The sequence below is a fragment of the Asterias rubens genome, chromosome 14 (genome assembly GCF_902459465.1).
Source record: "Asterias rubens chromosome 14, eAstRub1.3, whole genome shotgun sequence".
NCBI lineage: Eukaryota > Metazoa > Echinodermata > Asteroidea > Forcipulatida > Asteriidae > Asterias > Asterias rubens.
The window spans coordinates 2807284-2823808 of NC_047075.1; the positions used below are offsets into that span (position 1 = coordinate 2807284).

The window sequence follows — 16525 nt, forward strand, 5'->3', positions numbered from 1 at the left end:
GCAGTGACCTGTCACACACATGAAGTTTATACCAAAATCGACCATCAAGAAAATTGTCTCCAACTCAAATACTATACACAAAAATCAAGGTAGCTTTTTGAAAAACCACAAGAATTCCACTTGCTGAATTTAATGACTGCATTCAGAATAAGTCCCAAACAAGCACTGCTTCCATCAAATGGCCCACTCCAGTACTACATTAAAAAATATGTAAATAAAATAAAATCAATTAAATATAAAAATCTACTCACAATTGTAGTTAATTACTTTTTAGCCACCCATGGAATTATCTTGTAATGTCAGTGATGGTTTATATATAAAAGATTATATCATAAATTTTGTAAAACTATACCTGATTGTCCATGTGCCATTAAAAACAATATTTTCACAGTGGAATTGCACAATAATTCATAGTGCTTCGCTAAAAGCATGTATGCTACAATATAAACCGACAAGATTTTTAAAAGTTAATAAGTATGGTATTTTGGTTGACAGTATTTCATAACTGGTTCTTGTAAGTCCATGTACATGGTTCATGTATTTTCCCACTTAAGTCTTTTGGTCTTTCCACACTAAACACTTGTGGGTCTTTCCAAACTAAAGCATTTGGGTCTTCCAAACTTATTTAAAGGGACACGCTGCCTTAGATCGGGCGAGTTGGAGTATGAAAAGTGTTTGAAACTGTTTATTATGAAATCGATATGGTTAGAAAGATGTTTTAAAAGTAGAAATGATCCACACAAGCATCACTCAAAATTGGGTGGTTTTTCTTTTACTTTGCAAACTAAAATCGATCGACCATTTTCCACAAACACTGACAGGGAAGTCGTATTACTTCCTTCCTAGATAGACATCAACAATTTTTCTTAAAAACCATTTCCTTGTTCATAATTTATACCCTTGTCATTCGTTTATTTATTTCAAAAACAACATCCACAGTGCAAGCGCCAGTAATGGGTAGCCAATTGATAGCCACTTTTGCATGTTTGTGTGGAACATTATAATTTCTACTTTTAAAACATCTTTCCAACCATGCATTTCATAACAAACAGTTTCAAATATATTATTTTAATATCTCCTCGGGCTAAAAGTCCTAATTTTTTATGAAATCGACCCAATTAAACCTTTAAATTCCAAAGGGATCAAAAGATTGTATTGTATTGTGGAGTGTTCCCGACTGATACTTCACAGAAGCAACGAAGGCGATTGCCTCCATGCCTCCTGGTCATTGCCTTGGCATGCCCTTGAAATGCTCCAGTACAAATTTACAATTTCATCATAGGGTGCCCTTTACCAAGAAGAAAATGCCTTGGTGCCCTTGCCCTTTCAAAAACGAAGCATACAGGCCTGGTGTACTGTTATCAAATTGTGGGTTTCACTTCCTGGCTTGAGGGGTCATGACCCCTGTGACCTTCTGCCCACTTAAGACTATAATTGCTTTGTCCTTTGACTGGGAAACAAAGCCCTACGTGAAGATACACATAGGATGGCCCGGGATGGGTTGTGTGCAGTATGCAACATGTCCCTTTAAGTTTTTAATATCTCCTAGGACTAGTCCTAATTTTTGTGTGAAATTGGCCCGTTTAAACCTTTAAATTCCAAAGGGATCTAAAACATTGCATTGTATTGTGGAACGTGTTCCCAGACTCGAACCTTGAGGAATGTTATCAAATTGTGGGTTTCACTTCCTGGCTTGAGGGGTCATGGCACCTGTGACCTTCTGCCAACTTTAGGCTGTAATAGTTGCTTTGTCCTTTGACTAGGAAACTATTGCATTTCAACCAAACATATTTTAATGGAAGTTTTCTCTGTAAAGTTGAGTGCACATCTTTGAACTGTTATATTTTCAATCTTAATTCAAATTGTTAACCTTCACATCAATATGTGTCAGCACTGTATACTCAGTAACTTCCCGAGTTATGTGAACAAATCACAGGCATACATACTACTCGGGTGGGATTCAAACCCACAAACTTTTCAATTCTAGAGCAGATGTCTTAAAACAAAAATAAAACAAATTAATATCCTTTATCCCTTTATGCTGGTTTAACTACAAGGCAGACACACCTGCTGCACACCAAAAGTTTTTTTTCAAACTTCCGACGCCACAGCCTTCATTTATGTTTACAAGTGTTAAATAAAATAAAAAAATCACACATAAAACTTTATAATTAGGCCTATGTTGCCATTCAATAAATATTTCCTGAGAAATTCTGACAAAACGACTGGCCTGTTAAAGGCAGTGGACACTATTGGTAATTACTCAAAATAATTATTAGCATAAAACCTTACTTGGTAACGAGTAATGGGGAGAGGTTGATAGTATAAAACATTGTGAGAAACGGCTCCCTCTGAAGTGATGTAGTTTTCGAGAAAGAAGTAATTTTCGAAGAATTTTATTTCGAGACCTCAGATTTAGAATTTGAGGTCTCAAAATCAAGCATCTAAAAGCACACAACTTCGTGTGACAAGGGTGTTTTTTTTTTTTACTATTATCTCGCAACTTAGACAACCAATTGAGCTCAAATTTTCACAGGTTTGTTATTTTATGCATATGTTTAGATACACCAAATGAGAAGACTGGTCTAAGACAATTACCAATAGTGTCCAGGGTCTTTAATTAACATGTGCATAATCCATAGTATAATGTACGTTTAGCATGTATGCATTCACAATCTGATAGTTTATAAAATTGCATTTAATGGAAAATGGTCTGTTTGCATGACGCACTATCCGGAAGGGATTTCACTTCCCATCAGTTGAAATGTGCTCAACATTCACAGTGAAAACAGGTCTGTGACATAAAAATTCGTAGCGGTATCGCATTCGCAGGAAGTTTTTAGTACCCAAAATTAAAAGATCGGTTCCAGTTACATCTCCCGAAAAAAGATTGATCCCTCGACTGGTGCCTAATACACCATGTACATGGTCCTCACTGGGGGGAACAAAAAACCCATTCCAGCTACGGTAGTTGCAGTAGATCATGATCACCGTACAATTTCTCCGTAATTTCATGAATCTCCGTCATCATAGCCGATGTTGGACCGACCAACTCCTCCAGTCGCTCCTTATTTTGTTTACAATACTTCTCAATAAACACCTTTCTCGTCGGAAGCGTGTACATCGCGATTCCCGCCATTTTACGTATCATCCATGGGTGAAACTTTCCGAGGGAAATGTTGTATTCCTCCGACGCCGCTTTGCCCGTGTAGTCCTCATCGTTCATCCCTTTCAGACGCGTTAAAAATTTAGCGACGAAATCCATGGTTCGGTGGAGCCTGAGTAACGTCCGTGACCCCGACACGAGGCCTGAGGGTGTCTTGGATTTTGTCAGGGACTTCTCTACCTCGTAGGCGACCATGGCCTGGATGGAGACGAAGTGGTCGGGATTCTCAGCTTGATGCGCTTTAAGGATTTTGATTTTCTCGTTGATGTCCTTGGAGACGAAACCGAATGCGGTGCCCAACAGCTCAAAAAACCTGGTGGAAATTAACTCAAATTTGAGAAATTGTTTGTTGTCATGGCTGTACATGAACCACAATATAAATAGACCCAGAATTTTGTCTGAACCTTCTTGATGATTTTAAATACAGGCTGGCCAGAAAATTCCAAGAATAAAGGCAGGGCAGAGCCAGTTATTGGTAATAGTACGACAGGCATAGGGCCTACATGTAATATAAACTGTGTTTTACCCTTCAATGTGTAACCACTGTATACTCAGTACTCCCCCCGAGGCAAATCAATCAGCCGGTTGGGATTTAAACCCACGACATTTGCATTTGCACCTAGACTAGCCAGGACGTGCCATTTTGGCCTTTGGTTGGGAAAAAGGTAGGGAAAATTGTTGAAGTCGAGGACTTACCCGGTACATACAAGTTTTAGTAATTGTAATGTAAACAGAAATATCTTGAATTTTTTTTTTTTAAATGGCCTAAAACTAAACTGTACTGAGTAATAGTTTTACTCAGTACAGTTCAGTTTCAGACCATTATAAAAACAATTTTTAAGATATTTCTGAAACCAGACAATAAAGGAAGATTTTCTTTTTGTCTGGTGTTTCCTCCACACCAGTGCCAGAGTGACCGATGCAGTTACGCCCCCCCCCCCCCAATACAAGCCAATGACACAGGACATGAGATGAGCAAGTACATAAAGTAAGAATACGAATTTTGAGTGACCGACGTCTGTAAAAAGTCTCACAAAATGGGTCGGAGTGGAAACACCCATTCAAGTATCAAAACAAAATAAACATTACCCACCTTGACAGATCATTGAAGGCGTTCAGATAGTGCTCGATCAAAATGTCATTTTCCGGCGTTTTAGACGCTGTAAATTGAGCGAGTAAATGCTCGAAATCGAAGAGCTCTTTGTGGGCCATTGTTATTGTATAAACTGTGAGTGTGACTCCTCAGTAATCTTGACCGGTCTTTTTATGTTGACCTTGACACACCATCCCTCATTATACACGACACGACGGGTGAGTCACCACTTGAGGGCGCTATAACAAGTAAATAAGAAGGCGTGTACGAAAAAGAACACATGTGTGCGCTTGCATGCAAATTTGACACCAGTTATTTACACACGTGGTACATTTTGCACTAGGGTGGTGCTTGGAGTACATGTATTTAGCACTGCATTAAACTGCAAGTACATGGTCAAGCCCCCTTTCCCAAAGAAGAAAACAAATTAAATACATAATAAATACAATTATGATAAATAAATTTAAAATACTGGAGCAATTCGACGGAAAAGACCTAGGGGTGGCTCCCGAACCTCGTGCTCTCTCAACGGGGCGGAAAACGTAGTAAACATGCAACAGAAAAAAATTCACTCCAAAATAAAAGTGTAGAAAATGCGGTAAAAAGTTAAAACAGTTGCGTCTCAAAGCAAAAATGCGATGGCTATAACACCACACCTAAAGAAAAGGTCATGCTCTCTACCCACAAGAAAAAGAAGAAACAAAATAATAAATAAAATCTACGATAAAAATCACTAGATTGGCGCAATTCGACGGCAACAAACCTAGGGGTGGCAACCCGAACCTCGTGCTAAGAAAAACACATGCTAGAAAAACACCTTGGTTCTTGCGTCTCTCGAGGGGGCGGGAAACCAGAAGTAAACAGGCGACAGAAAAATATCCCACGCCCATATAAAAACGATGTAGAAAATGCGGTAACAAGTTTTAAAAGTTGCGACGCAAAGTCAAAATACAACGGGGAAAATGCCATGACTAAAGACAAGGTCATGCCCCCTCCCCCAATAATTTTATTTTTTTTTAACAAAATCTTCGATAAAAACACCCAAACTGGCTTAATTCGCCGGACAAAACCTAGGGGTGGCTCCCCGAACCTCGTGCTCAGAATGGGGGGCGGGAACCTATCGTGCAACAGAAAGAAATGCTACTCCCCAATAAAAACGATATTGAAAATGTGGTAGAAAAATAAAACAGTTGCGACGCAAAGTACAAATTTGACGGGGGAAAATGCCGAACCTAAAGACAATGTCATGCCCCCTTTCCCCAAGAAAATTGTAACAAATTAGTAAATAAAATCTACAATAAAAAACCCAAGACTGACGGAAAAAAACCTAGGGGTGGCTCCCCGAACCTCATGCTTAGAAACAACATGCCAAAAGAACACTCCTGCATATCGACGCCCTACTTCCACTGCCTTTGTTCTTGCTCCAGAAACGTTGCATCGGCTATTCAAGATTAAGACTGTATGGTAAGTTCCTCCAGTTGGGATTAAGTATGGAATGTTGCTCTTTTGTTAAGGTCTTCATTGTTAAGGAAATCCAGAGTTTTGCTGTTTTCGAGCACTCGTGTGGCGAATCACGAATCATTCTGGCTTGGACCTTTGTGCTTTCGAGAACATCATGACCGCATGTTGCAACGTGGGGCATTTACACACGAAAAAGTGCCGTATATTAATAAGACTTTTTTCTGTTTAAACCTTCTACTATGTATGGTGAAAACCAACCAAGTTGCCTAGTTCTGACTTCTGACTACAGAGTTTAAAGTTCGGTGCTGAGATTTTGCGGCCCAACAGAGCACGTTTTATGGCCGTAAGAATAAACAGCATGGCAAAAACTGGTCGACCAAAGCCGAACACATCGCTCCAACCGACGACATCTTGTTGTAAATTGAGGTAAGGCTTTAGTCCAGGTACCTTAATTATTCAGCTAAAACTATCAGTGGGATAACCAGGTATTTTCACTATGGGCCAAGGTGAAAAAATACACAATTTCGGAGGGCTATTTAATGTTACAAATAATTCATTTTCCAATTATCCCGTGCGCGGTTTTTAATTTAGAAATATTCAGCCAAAACCACCAGTGGCATAATATTTTCATTTAGGGCCAAGGTGTCAAAGACATAATTAAGTCGGCTTTTTAATGTATTAAACCATTTATTGGTGTATTTTTTGGTCATTAAAGGGAAGATGATACGAGAGCTCTGAGGGCGGGGGCGTAACGTGTTTTAATTTTAGGGAGGCTTTAATCCCGGCCACATCTCGTTGGGGGGGGGGGGGACCACCACAAGTCAAAACCAAAAGTCATTGTGTCTTTTTTCCCTTGCCCTTTTTAACGCCCCTTTTAAGGCAGGCAAAGACGCAACTTAAAGGGGCATATTAAACCAATTTATTATTTGTTTGAATCTGGGCAGTAGGGTTTGCTTTAGCTGTTTCTGTCCCTGCCTTTTACCTCTGTGGACCCCGGTTTGATATCTGCACCAGTGCCTTGCATGTGGATTGGGGTTTTCAGTTCTTGCATAACTGGGTGGGTTTTCCCTGTTTAGGTTTTTCTCACATGTCTAAAACTCAAAGGCCATAACCTGGGCCCAATTTCATAGAGCTGCTAAGCACTTAAATTCGCTTAGCATGAAATTTCTTCCGTTATAAAAACAGAATTACCAGTCACATTTATCCGGAGGTCGTTGGTACGAATCACACTCTAGTCAATTCTTTGTTCAACCCCCAAAATTGTTTTAAAATTTACCCACTGCAGTCGGTTTCCCTTGTGGTTTATAATGAAAATCTTCTTAACTGTATAATATTGATGTTTATTTGTTGTTTTTCTCCAGTCAGAGATGGGGAGTGACCTAGGCAACTAAAAATTGTACCTACAAAACATCAGAATAATGGGATGATGAGTGACATAGTAGGCAGCTGTAACTTGGACTGAGATGGGATCGACTTGGTGATCAGCAGCGGACTCTCTTTCACGAGGTAACTTTTATATCCCCAAGCCATTAGATAATCAGGAGCTAAACATTATAAATTGGTGACTTTTTGACGCTTGGTGGCAGCAACTAAACTTACCTGGTAGAACCCATTGACCTTTTCGCAAATACTCCGGCGTGCGCAAAAAGCTTGGAATTAGGTGCATTGTGGTCTAGCTGGTGATCAAATTTGATCCATAGCTATCCCACAATGCACCTCATTCAACAGTTTGCGCTTGTGCAATGGTATTTGCGCAAAAGGTCTATTGTTCTTGGGTATTGGGTGCATGCTCAGAACTATTTTTAAAACAATGGAACTGTACCTGGTAAGTCTGCTGCCACCTAGCGTTCCAAAGTCTCCCATTGCAGGCTCTAAGATTTGGATCTTTATCCCACACCCCACTAGTAATTCCAGCTCCTTGTCAAAGTTTTAAAAGCTGCTGAAAGCCTACTTGTCAGCAACAAGTCATAGAAAGTCATAGGCACTTTTCAAAACCACTGGATTTGGCTTTGGATTAGGCTCAGGCTAACTTGGTCCAGAGGTTGTTTTGACAATTGCGCATGCTTTGCGTATAACGCGCCCAGGATTTCAGACGAGAGGGCTGAGCCTGAAGCTGAATCCAAAGCCGAAGCCATGGTTTTGAAGTAGGCCATACTCTACCTGAATATTGCAGGCTTGGCCTGGCAATGGTTTTCCACCTGTTTTTGATCCATTATCATTGTTCATGTTTTTTCTTCGTCGTAGAGGGAGCGCTTTACATCCATTGCCAAAGGCTCTTTTTAAGTGTTATTTCTATTCAAATTCAAATTTATTTCCTTACTGAGTACACAATTCCAAACAGTACAAAGCCAAAATATTAATAGCAAGAGAAGTAGAAACCAAAAAGAAAGCATATTTCACAAAAGTCGAAAACTTGTTTATAAGTTTGGAGGCATCATCTAGAAGCCCAGGCTTGTGCAAAGATGCCTGATGTGCAGACAAACACCATAAGCGAAACAAGACAGACAGTTAGAAAGAACACAGACAGAAATGATGAATATAACAATGGTGATATAATTAATAACAACAACAATATTTATTTATTATCCAGCCAAACTTCAAGATACCTTGATGGGACTGACATCAGATGGCAGTTGAAGATCTATGGATATGTGGATATCTGGTCGTCCATTGAATGTCGTCAAATGGACAAAGGTAAAGAAAACTTTGCAATAAATCTGAGCTCCACTTTTTAAAAAGACACTGGACACTATTGGCAATGGGAAACTTTAGACTATCTGCCAATCACCAAGAGAGGGCGCTCTTCACCAGGTAATGTCAACAACTTAGGAATAGGAGAAGCATGAGTGACGGTCACTGACAGCAAATACCTTGTGTTTTGCGTGTTTTTGATTTTGTGTTTAGATTTAGCCAAACTGTATTTTGTTTTTCATAACACAATGCCAGCATAAACCAAACTGTTCTGGAACAGGACGTACTGGACACTAGTTCCCCAAGGATAACAAGCGGTGTGCATGAGTTTTTGGGAGTGTTTCTTTTAGGGTTATTAGCAAAAATTCCAAAATGCTGACCTACCATGCAATTGAGAAGAAATCTGAAGTTTAGTTGTATGACAATGTATCTGATTTAATTTCCAAGAGGCTGAGAGACTTCTTAATATTTGTTGAGTATTTTTGAATTTTTAGCATTTACCATTGTTTGCTGTAGGAGTTGTGCACCCTTACCTGGTAGGTCTGCTGCCCTCTAGTGGCAGAGCTTTCAAAAAGTCTCCCATTGTCAAAGACTAGTCTTCACTTTGTGTATCTCAACATATGCACACAATACCAAACCTGGGAAAATTTGAGCTCGTCATAATGAAAGGAAAAAACGCCCTTGTCACACGAAGGTGTGTGCGTTCAGATGCTTGATTTTGAGACTTTAAAATCTAATTCTGAGGTCTTGAAATCAAATATGTGGAAAATTTCTTCTTTCTCAAAACCTACCGAGGTAAAGAAAACTTTGCTGTATATCTGAGCTCCCCTTTTTAAAGGGTTTTGATACCCTTGTAGATCAAATTTTGGGCCATGACAAGAATCCCTACTCACTGTGAATGAAGATGTATGTAATATAAGCTACCAGAAAAGGTTCAGTTTCATTAGAAAAAAAACCAAGTAAAAATTGCAGAGCTACTTATAACCGATTTACTATGTGTACGCTATACTATGCATAAGTCTGTCGCCATTTGTGTCTTTTTCTATCGTGCCAAAAGCACACAATCCTTTTGATGTCCGCTTTTGAAATTCGTCTCTTTGATTTGGTGGACTTTATTAATTTATTTTTCCTCTTTTTGATTTTTCTATTTAGAGTTGACCAGATGCCTGTTGTCTATGGAATGTGATGTGGACGTACAACGGAGTTTCACCAATGGACTAAGGTAAGGAAAACTTTGCTGTTCATCCGGCCTCCACTTTCCAAGTTGGCTTTCGCGATTCACCGTTTTTGATAAGTTTGAATTTATCACAATTTTAATCTCTCCAGAAAATGTGTGCAGAGATACTTTTAAAACAAGTAGATACTTTTTTAAACTTTAAAGAAAAATTACATAAGCTGTGAAAAAAATTCATGCAGCAATACAATATACCAAAATGTTTTATATATTGATATTCTATCGAGAACACGGGGGGATTGTGATGTTACACAGAAAAAGAAACATGGCATCGTTGATACAAAATTGCAACTTTAAATCAAAGTTAAAACACTTGATTGATGAAGAAGTTTGAACTATTCTAAACCATCATTGAAAATCTAATGGTCAAAAATTTAACTAAAGGGGGCCTACAATCCTGTTAAAAAGAACAAAACCAAATTTGATTATTGAAAGATTGAGTGCTATTAATTTTGTGGAGGTCGGATAACGCGAGTTGACCTTAAAGGCATAGGGTCTGCAAGAGTGTGAAGTCTGCGAACGGTAAGAGGAGATCTAACCCGTTCTCTTGCAGAGTCCCACCCCACTGTACTGCCCCCGCCCCCAATGTTCTGCAACCTTGTTGATGTTGTCCTTGCGTGCATTAGTTTTTGAGGTGAACCCATGGCATCTTCTTTTTCTGGCATATTTCTTGAGATGCATATTGGTCGAAGCCAATGATGCTTTTTTCTAAATAGGAGACTGGTCTTACTAGAAACTTCTGGCTAGGTTGATACTTCTAGTCGTCAGTTTTGTCATGATTATTCAATAATTGTCGTAATTTTATATTTCTAAGAGCGTACATGTTCACAAAATGTTAGTTTGTTCAGTAATTTAAGTCCATTCAGTAATTTAAAACTTTAAATTAATGTCAATACTGTCTAATGACCATTCATTTGATGATTAATGTTTGGTTTGGGGGAATGATAAATAAATAATTTAGACCTGTTAAATTAGTATTTACATTTACCCAATATCAGCATTACATTAATTTTGAAAAATAGACATTTTCAACTGAGGTAGAGTTTAAAACTTAAAAAATAATAACACAAAGAAACGGTATAGCTTTGATCATTTTGATCAAAAATCAAATAAAATGAAAGATTTTTTTTTATTTATTTATTTATTTATTTATTTATTTTAAGGGGGCTCACAATCATAAGTTGCTTAAAGCTGTTATCACCAAAAACATAAATCTTCTTCTATGCTAAAAATCTTTAAAGAAATTAGTGCAAAACTACCCTTATCAACAAATTTTAGAGCGCTGCGAAAAACCTATCGTTGGAAAAAGAAAAGGATGGAGATGGTAAGAAAAAAGAAAACAAAAATTAAGAAGACCATGCAGAGAAGTCCAGAGGACAAAGGAGCAAAAAGGGAGCAGCTCATCCACGGGGAAGACATCTGGGGTCGATTTCACAAAGCAATAAAATCCACTGTAAGACAAATTGTCAGTATCACCATAGTGATTTGCATTGTGACATCACACTTTACTAAGCAACTACGATTGATTTGCAGTTCAGATCAATCTTGGCTCTTTGTGAAGTCGTCCCCCAGGTGCCTAGGTAAGTACGGGTGGTAAGACAGAAAGGCCTAGAGTATTTAGCAAGCCTAGAGAATAAGACTACCCCCTAACTCCCTCAGCAGGTTTGACTGGCATGGGTAAATGTATAAGCTGTGACTGGCGTGTCACTTAGTCTTGATTCAAGATGCTCAGTCTTGTTTACTGTGAGTTGATACAATACATGTACCTTCACATTTTAAGGACTGTGAAAAGAAGTCCTTAAACAAATAAAAATAATGCCTTGAACCAAGACCAAGAACTCTGCCGTCATCAGCAAATGCCGCACTTGACTGGATGATGAAGACTCTCCCTTTGATGTCCATGATGAGTGACTGGAGGCAAGTGAGGTCGGGTGTTTACAGAAATGGTTAAGTATAACAGGTTAAGTATAGTCAGGTAAAAGTACCTGGGTATAAGTGTCAAAGGTCAAGTTTAGCCCCGTATCTCATGTGCTTCTAACCTTTCCTCCACAGCTCTAATCCCTTTTTTGCAGGTTCTACTCTCTTAATGTAAAAGAGTGAAAATGTCGCTCTCTTGTCCGAGTGGTGTCTCTTTTAAGAGTGAAAATCAATCTGTATCACTCTTTTTGAGTGAAATTGGAACAAACTTCACTCTAAATCGAGTTGAATGTACCCGTCTTTCACTCTAAAAAGAGTTGTCCGCCATATGGCTCTTTGCAAGAGTGGTATGGCGGGGACAAAACAAGTGGTTTTCACTCTTTAACAGACAGAGAGTATTCCCTTTTGTTGCAACTTAAAATAACAGCTTCTATTTTTGTCTTTTGTCCACAGAGTTTCCTTGAAGTAGATGTTCTGGCAGGCCTTTGTAAGTTGAAGTGTAGAAATTGAGCAGTACCCGTCTTACACTCTAAAAAGAGTTGTCCACCATATGGCTCTTTGCAAGAGTGGTATGAAGTGTTTTTTCACTCTTTTACACTAAGAGGGTAATTCCTTTTGTTGCAGCCTAAATAACAGCCTCTATTTTTGTCTTTTGTCCACAGAGTTTCCCTGGAAGTAGATGTTCTGGCAGGTGTTTTGTAAGTGCAGAAATTGAACAGAAGACTTTGAAACCCCTGTTATGTCTCTAATTTGAGGTCACAATGAGGTCACTGTAGATGACATAAGCCTTTCTGAGGTTTGGCAGACACTTTATGGGTGCACTGTTTGGTTTGGGTGTATACAGACAAATTTACCCAAACCTAATAGTATCACTTGAGTGTGTGTCCACCACATCTCAAAATGGCTTGTGGTTTTGGTTAAGTATTTGGAGTGTCTCAGGTAACGTATTTGGAGAACTGACTTTGGGCAATTGATGTGACCACAAAATGCTCATCGTTTTAGCTATCAGTTTTCCTTACAGAATGCAGATGGTGTCAGATTGAAGATGATGAACATGTGCTGAATCTCAGCTGAGGTGATGACTATACTTGCAGGGACTGGGGTCTTGCAAAGGATGTGGTAATGTATCTTGTTGGAAGTGAGTTAAGCCCGGTTCATACTTTCTGCGAATGCTTCGAGCGAAGCAAATTACTCTGCGTCTCGAAGGGAGTGCGTACCGATTGTTGCATCACCAAAATTCACTTCGCATTAGCTTTCGCAGGAAGTTTGAACCGGGCTTTACTGATAAAGAAGCTATCTACTAAACTGGACAACAACTCAAACAAGAAGATTGGAGGATCGTGAACAAATCTGAACAATAGTTTTCGATAACTTTGAAAGGAGCACATGAAACTCGTGCCTAAGGACATCTGAAACAAATCTCTTAAGAAGTAACCAACAAACAAAATCTGAGATTCTGCAACAGCAACACATGTGCTGTACTGCTTGTACAATACAAACAAACCGAAATCCTTCCTGAAACATAAGTCTTCTTCTTGCAATCATCTAGATGCACAGAGAACAGCAAATATTACCAAAGTAATCTCATGACAACTCAAATTTGTCCGTGAAACAGAGGATTTGGTCCGAACATCCATTTCCATTCACTTTAGTTGATTGACATTGTCAGCCCAAAACAAAATTATTAATGGATGTTCCGAAAAATCCTCAGTTTGATGAAAAAACTTCAGTTCACATGAGTTCACTTTTGTTATTTTTTGCTTTTAGAGATGAATTTGTCTCTGTCTAATAATCTTTCTCTCAGCAGTTACCTTGTGGAGTTGTGAATGCAGTCTGACCTGTTTGGATGAGCATGGACAGAGTGAGTGGTGACTACAACTGAACTGAACTATGAACGTTGTTGGAGGGTAACACAGGGAGTGGTGACTACAACTTCAACATAAACAATATTTAAGAGCAGCAGATAGTGGTGTCTAAAATCGAACTATAAACAATGTTGGACCATACAGGGAGTGGTGACTACAACTGAACTATGAACAATATTGGACGGCAACAGAGAGTGGTGACTACCAGCGAACCATGAACAATATTTTTGGACGGCAACAGAGAGTGGTGACTCCAACCGAACCATGAACAATATTATTGGAGGGCAACAGAGAGTGGTGACTACCAGCGAACCATGAACAATATTATTGGAGGGCAACAGCGAGGGGTGACTCCAACCGAACCATGAACAATATTAAAGGGCAATAGAGAGTATTGACTTCAACCGAACCATGAACAATATTATTGGAGGGCAACAGAGAGTGGCGACTACCAGCGAACATGAGCAATATTATTGGAGGGCAACAGAGAGTGGTGACATCAACCGAACCCAAAACAATATTGGAGGGCAACAGAGAGTGGTAACAACCGAACTATGAACAATATTGGAGGATGCAGGGAGTGGTGACTACAGTTGAACTATGAACAATATTGAAGGGCAACAGAGAGTGGTGACTACAACCGAACTATGAACAATATTGGAGGGCAACAGAGAGTGGTGACTACAACCGAACTATGAACAATATTGGAGGGCAACAGAGAGTGGTGACTGTACAACCGAACCATGATATTATTTGAGGGCAACAGCGAGGGGTGACTACAACCGAACTATGAACAATGTTGGAGGGCAACAGGGAATGGTGACTTCAAGCGTACCTGTTTGGAGGGACATTGGTGGAGGATGTGTAAAGATTCACCAAGAGACCCCTTGGTAAGTTTAACAAATATAACATTCAAAGCCATTCTTTCATGAGAAGTTTCAGCAAACAAATTAGACAGAGGAGTTTATGTTTTAGAATCAAACCATTGAAGGTTTCAAACCATCGATTTGAAAGAATATATAAACTCCCATCCTTTAGTTGGGAACAATTACATCGACAACAAACTGTGAAAAACAAGCTTTGTGATAAAACTGTTCAGAAAAAGAAAAATGTGGAAAGGAGAACAAAGACGAAAATGCACGTTGTGTTGCATTCTGACATGAAGAATGGAGCTGGTAGCAATCTAACTTGACTATTCCTCAGAACAACTGATACTTTTATCGTGATATCAAAATTCACCTTTGAATTTTCTTTATTTTTTACAGGATATGAGATGACGAGATGACATCATGTACTCATCGATTCTCTTTGGACTGTGTGCCGCCCGCTGAAGAAGGACTGCATCAAGTCTAGCCAGAAGACTCTCTGCTCCAAGTTAAACTGTTAAAGGCACATTGGGATTCTGAAGATTTACCTAATATTGAACTATTATACCACTAGCCCTAGAAGGACTGAGTCATGTTTATTAGCCAATTGACTCTACGCTACAAGCTCAACCGTCTAAGGGACGGCGTGACGGGGAGGCTCATCAATGCTTTTTGGACTGTGTTCCACTAGCTGAAGGACTGCTTCAAGTCTAACCAGCTGACTGTCTTCTCCAAGTTCAACTGTCAATGTGAAGTCTGGATGCTAATGCTATTATTTTAAACTCGCCAACTGAAAAGCGTGTTAAGTCTAGCAAAGTGACTCTCTACTACATGTTCAACCGTTCAATTGATGGCGGGATAACCAATGCTTTTTGGTCTGTGTGCTACCAGTTGAAGGACTGCTCTCTGCTCCAAGTTAAACTGTTCAAGACACCTGTATTGATGCCCAGCTGTCCCACAGGGTCCCACAGACAGAGTTTTGGGCAAAGTGAACTGTGACGTCACACCTTCAGAACTATTTTGGAAACAGACTTTGAATAAATTTATTGGCTTCTCAATAGACCTTATGCATATGACATCATGTGAGTAGGGTGCCCTCGCCTAGAGGTCAAAGGAGGCTGCTCATTGGCCAGGTCTGTGTGCCTTGCGTAGTACGATGTGCATTTTCAGTTGTTTCATCATAAGTAACCTCTATAAGATGGCAGTTGGACGACATTAATAAATAAGGTCCATAGTGCTGCTCATTGGCCAGTTCTGTGTGCCTCACATACAATCTGTGCCTTTCCATTGTTTATCATTGTGTACCTCAAACATGGTGGTTGGATGACGTCAATGCATAAGGTCTATGGGTTTTTTGTTGAATCCATCAAAATCCAATACCATTGTCAGTGTACAAATCTGTGTATTTTTCCTTTGTTTCATCATAATTGTCACTTCTAAGATGGCGGTTTGATAACGTCAATGCAAATTGTCTATAGGTTTTTGTTGAATCCATCAAAATCCAATACCATTGTCAGTGTAGTGATCTGTGCTCACATCACTTGATTTGTTGAAAATTGGCATGCTTTGCCTCATGCCAAGCTTGGTTGGTTTATAATAGAATGTTCAAATTAATCAAATTCAAGTACAATACCCATTGGATTTTGATGGAGTCGGTGTTGTTTTAAATACAAACTCTAAAGATGGTTGACATTTTTGAAGGACAAATGAATCAATCAAATCAAGGTAGCAGTAGTTAAATTTATAAACTTTATTTTTTTGCTTGCCAAAACCTGTTAAAAGTAATGGTTTAAATTTAATTGCAGTGGAAGATTGGGCTATTATTAACTAAGTCACCAAATTGTTCTCAGAGATGTTAGGAATCATGGCAAGTGTTAAGCACAGGTTTATTTATTTTAATGTGTAACAAAGGTTGTAAAATAAGTTATTTAAATTCTTTTAAAGAGCTTTCCTAATGTTCAATACAAATTACGCAAAACGTAAAAGACTATTTTACTTAAAACTTCAATATGGGCAATAGTGTCAAAGCAAATTTAATGTCAAAATTCCAAGACAAAAACAACACAGAATCCTGGGTCATTATTCCTTGAATATAAAACCTTATACAATTGCAATATAACTGTATATACAATTACGATATTACCTTTATACGATTGCGATATAACCTTTTACATTTGCGATATAACCTTATATGATTGTGATATAATCTTGAACTATTGCAATATTTCCCTG

At 38.8% G+C, this 16525-nt stretch overlaps 1 protein-coding gene and 1 long non-coding RNA gene across 2 annotated transcripts; one reads left to right on the top strand and one right to left on the bottom strand.

Moving 5' to 3' along the window:
• Nucleotides 1–2544: 2544 nt before the first annotated feature.
• Nucleotides 2545–4464, bottom strand: LOC117299444 (ceramide-1-phosphate transfer protein-like). The gene is made up of 2 exons (XM_033782979.1): nucleotides 4260–4464; nucleotides 2545–3479 (listed from the first exon to the last, which is right to left on the bottom strand). The coding sequence occupies exons 1-2, from the start codon at nucleotides 4376–4378 to the stop codon at nucleotides 2963–2965; spliced, it is 636 nt and encodes a 211-aa protein (XP_033638870.1). The 5' UTR covers nucleotides 4379–4464; the 3' UTR covers nucleotides 2545–2962.
• A 1512-nt stretch (nucleotides 4465–5976) lies between these two features.
• Nucleotides 5977–16231, top strand: LOC117299497. Its single transcript, XR_004520081.1, has 7 exons — nucleotides 5977–6146; nucleotides 7082–7226; nucleotides 8311–8414; nucleotides 9564–9633; nucleotides 12016–12681; nucleotides 13370–14317; nucleotides 14693–16231. It is a non-coding gene; the product is annotated as an uncharacterized LOC117299497 (long non-coding RNA).
• The last annotated feature ends 294 nt before the right edge of the window (nucleotides 16232–16525 follow it).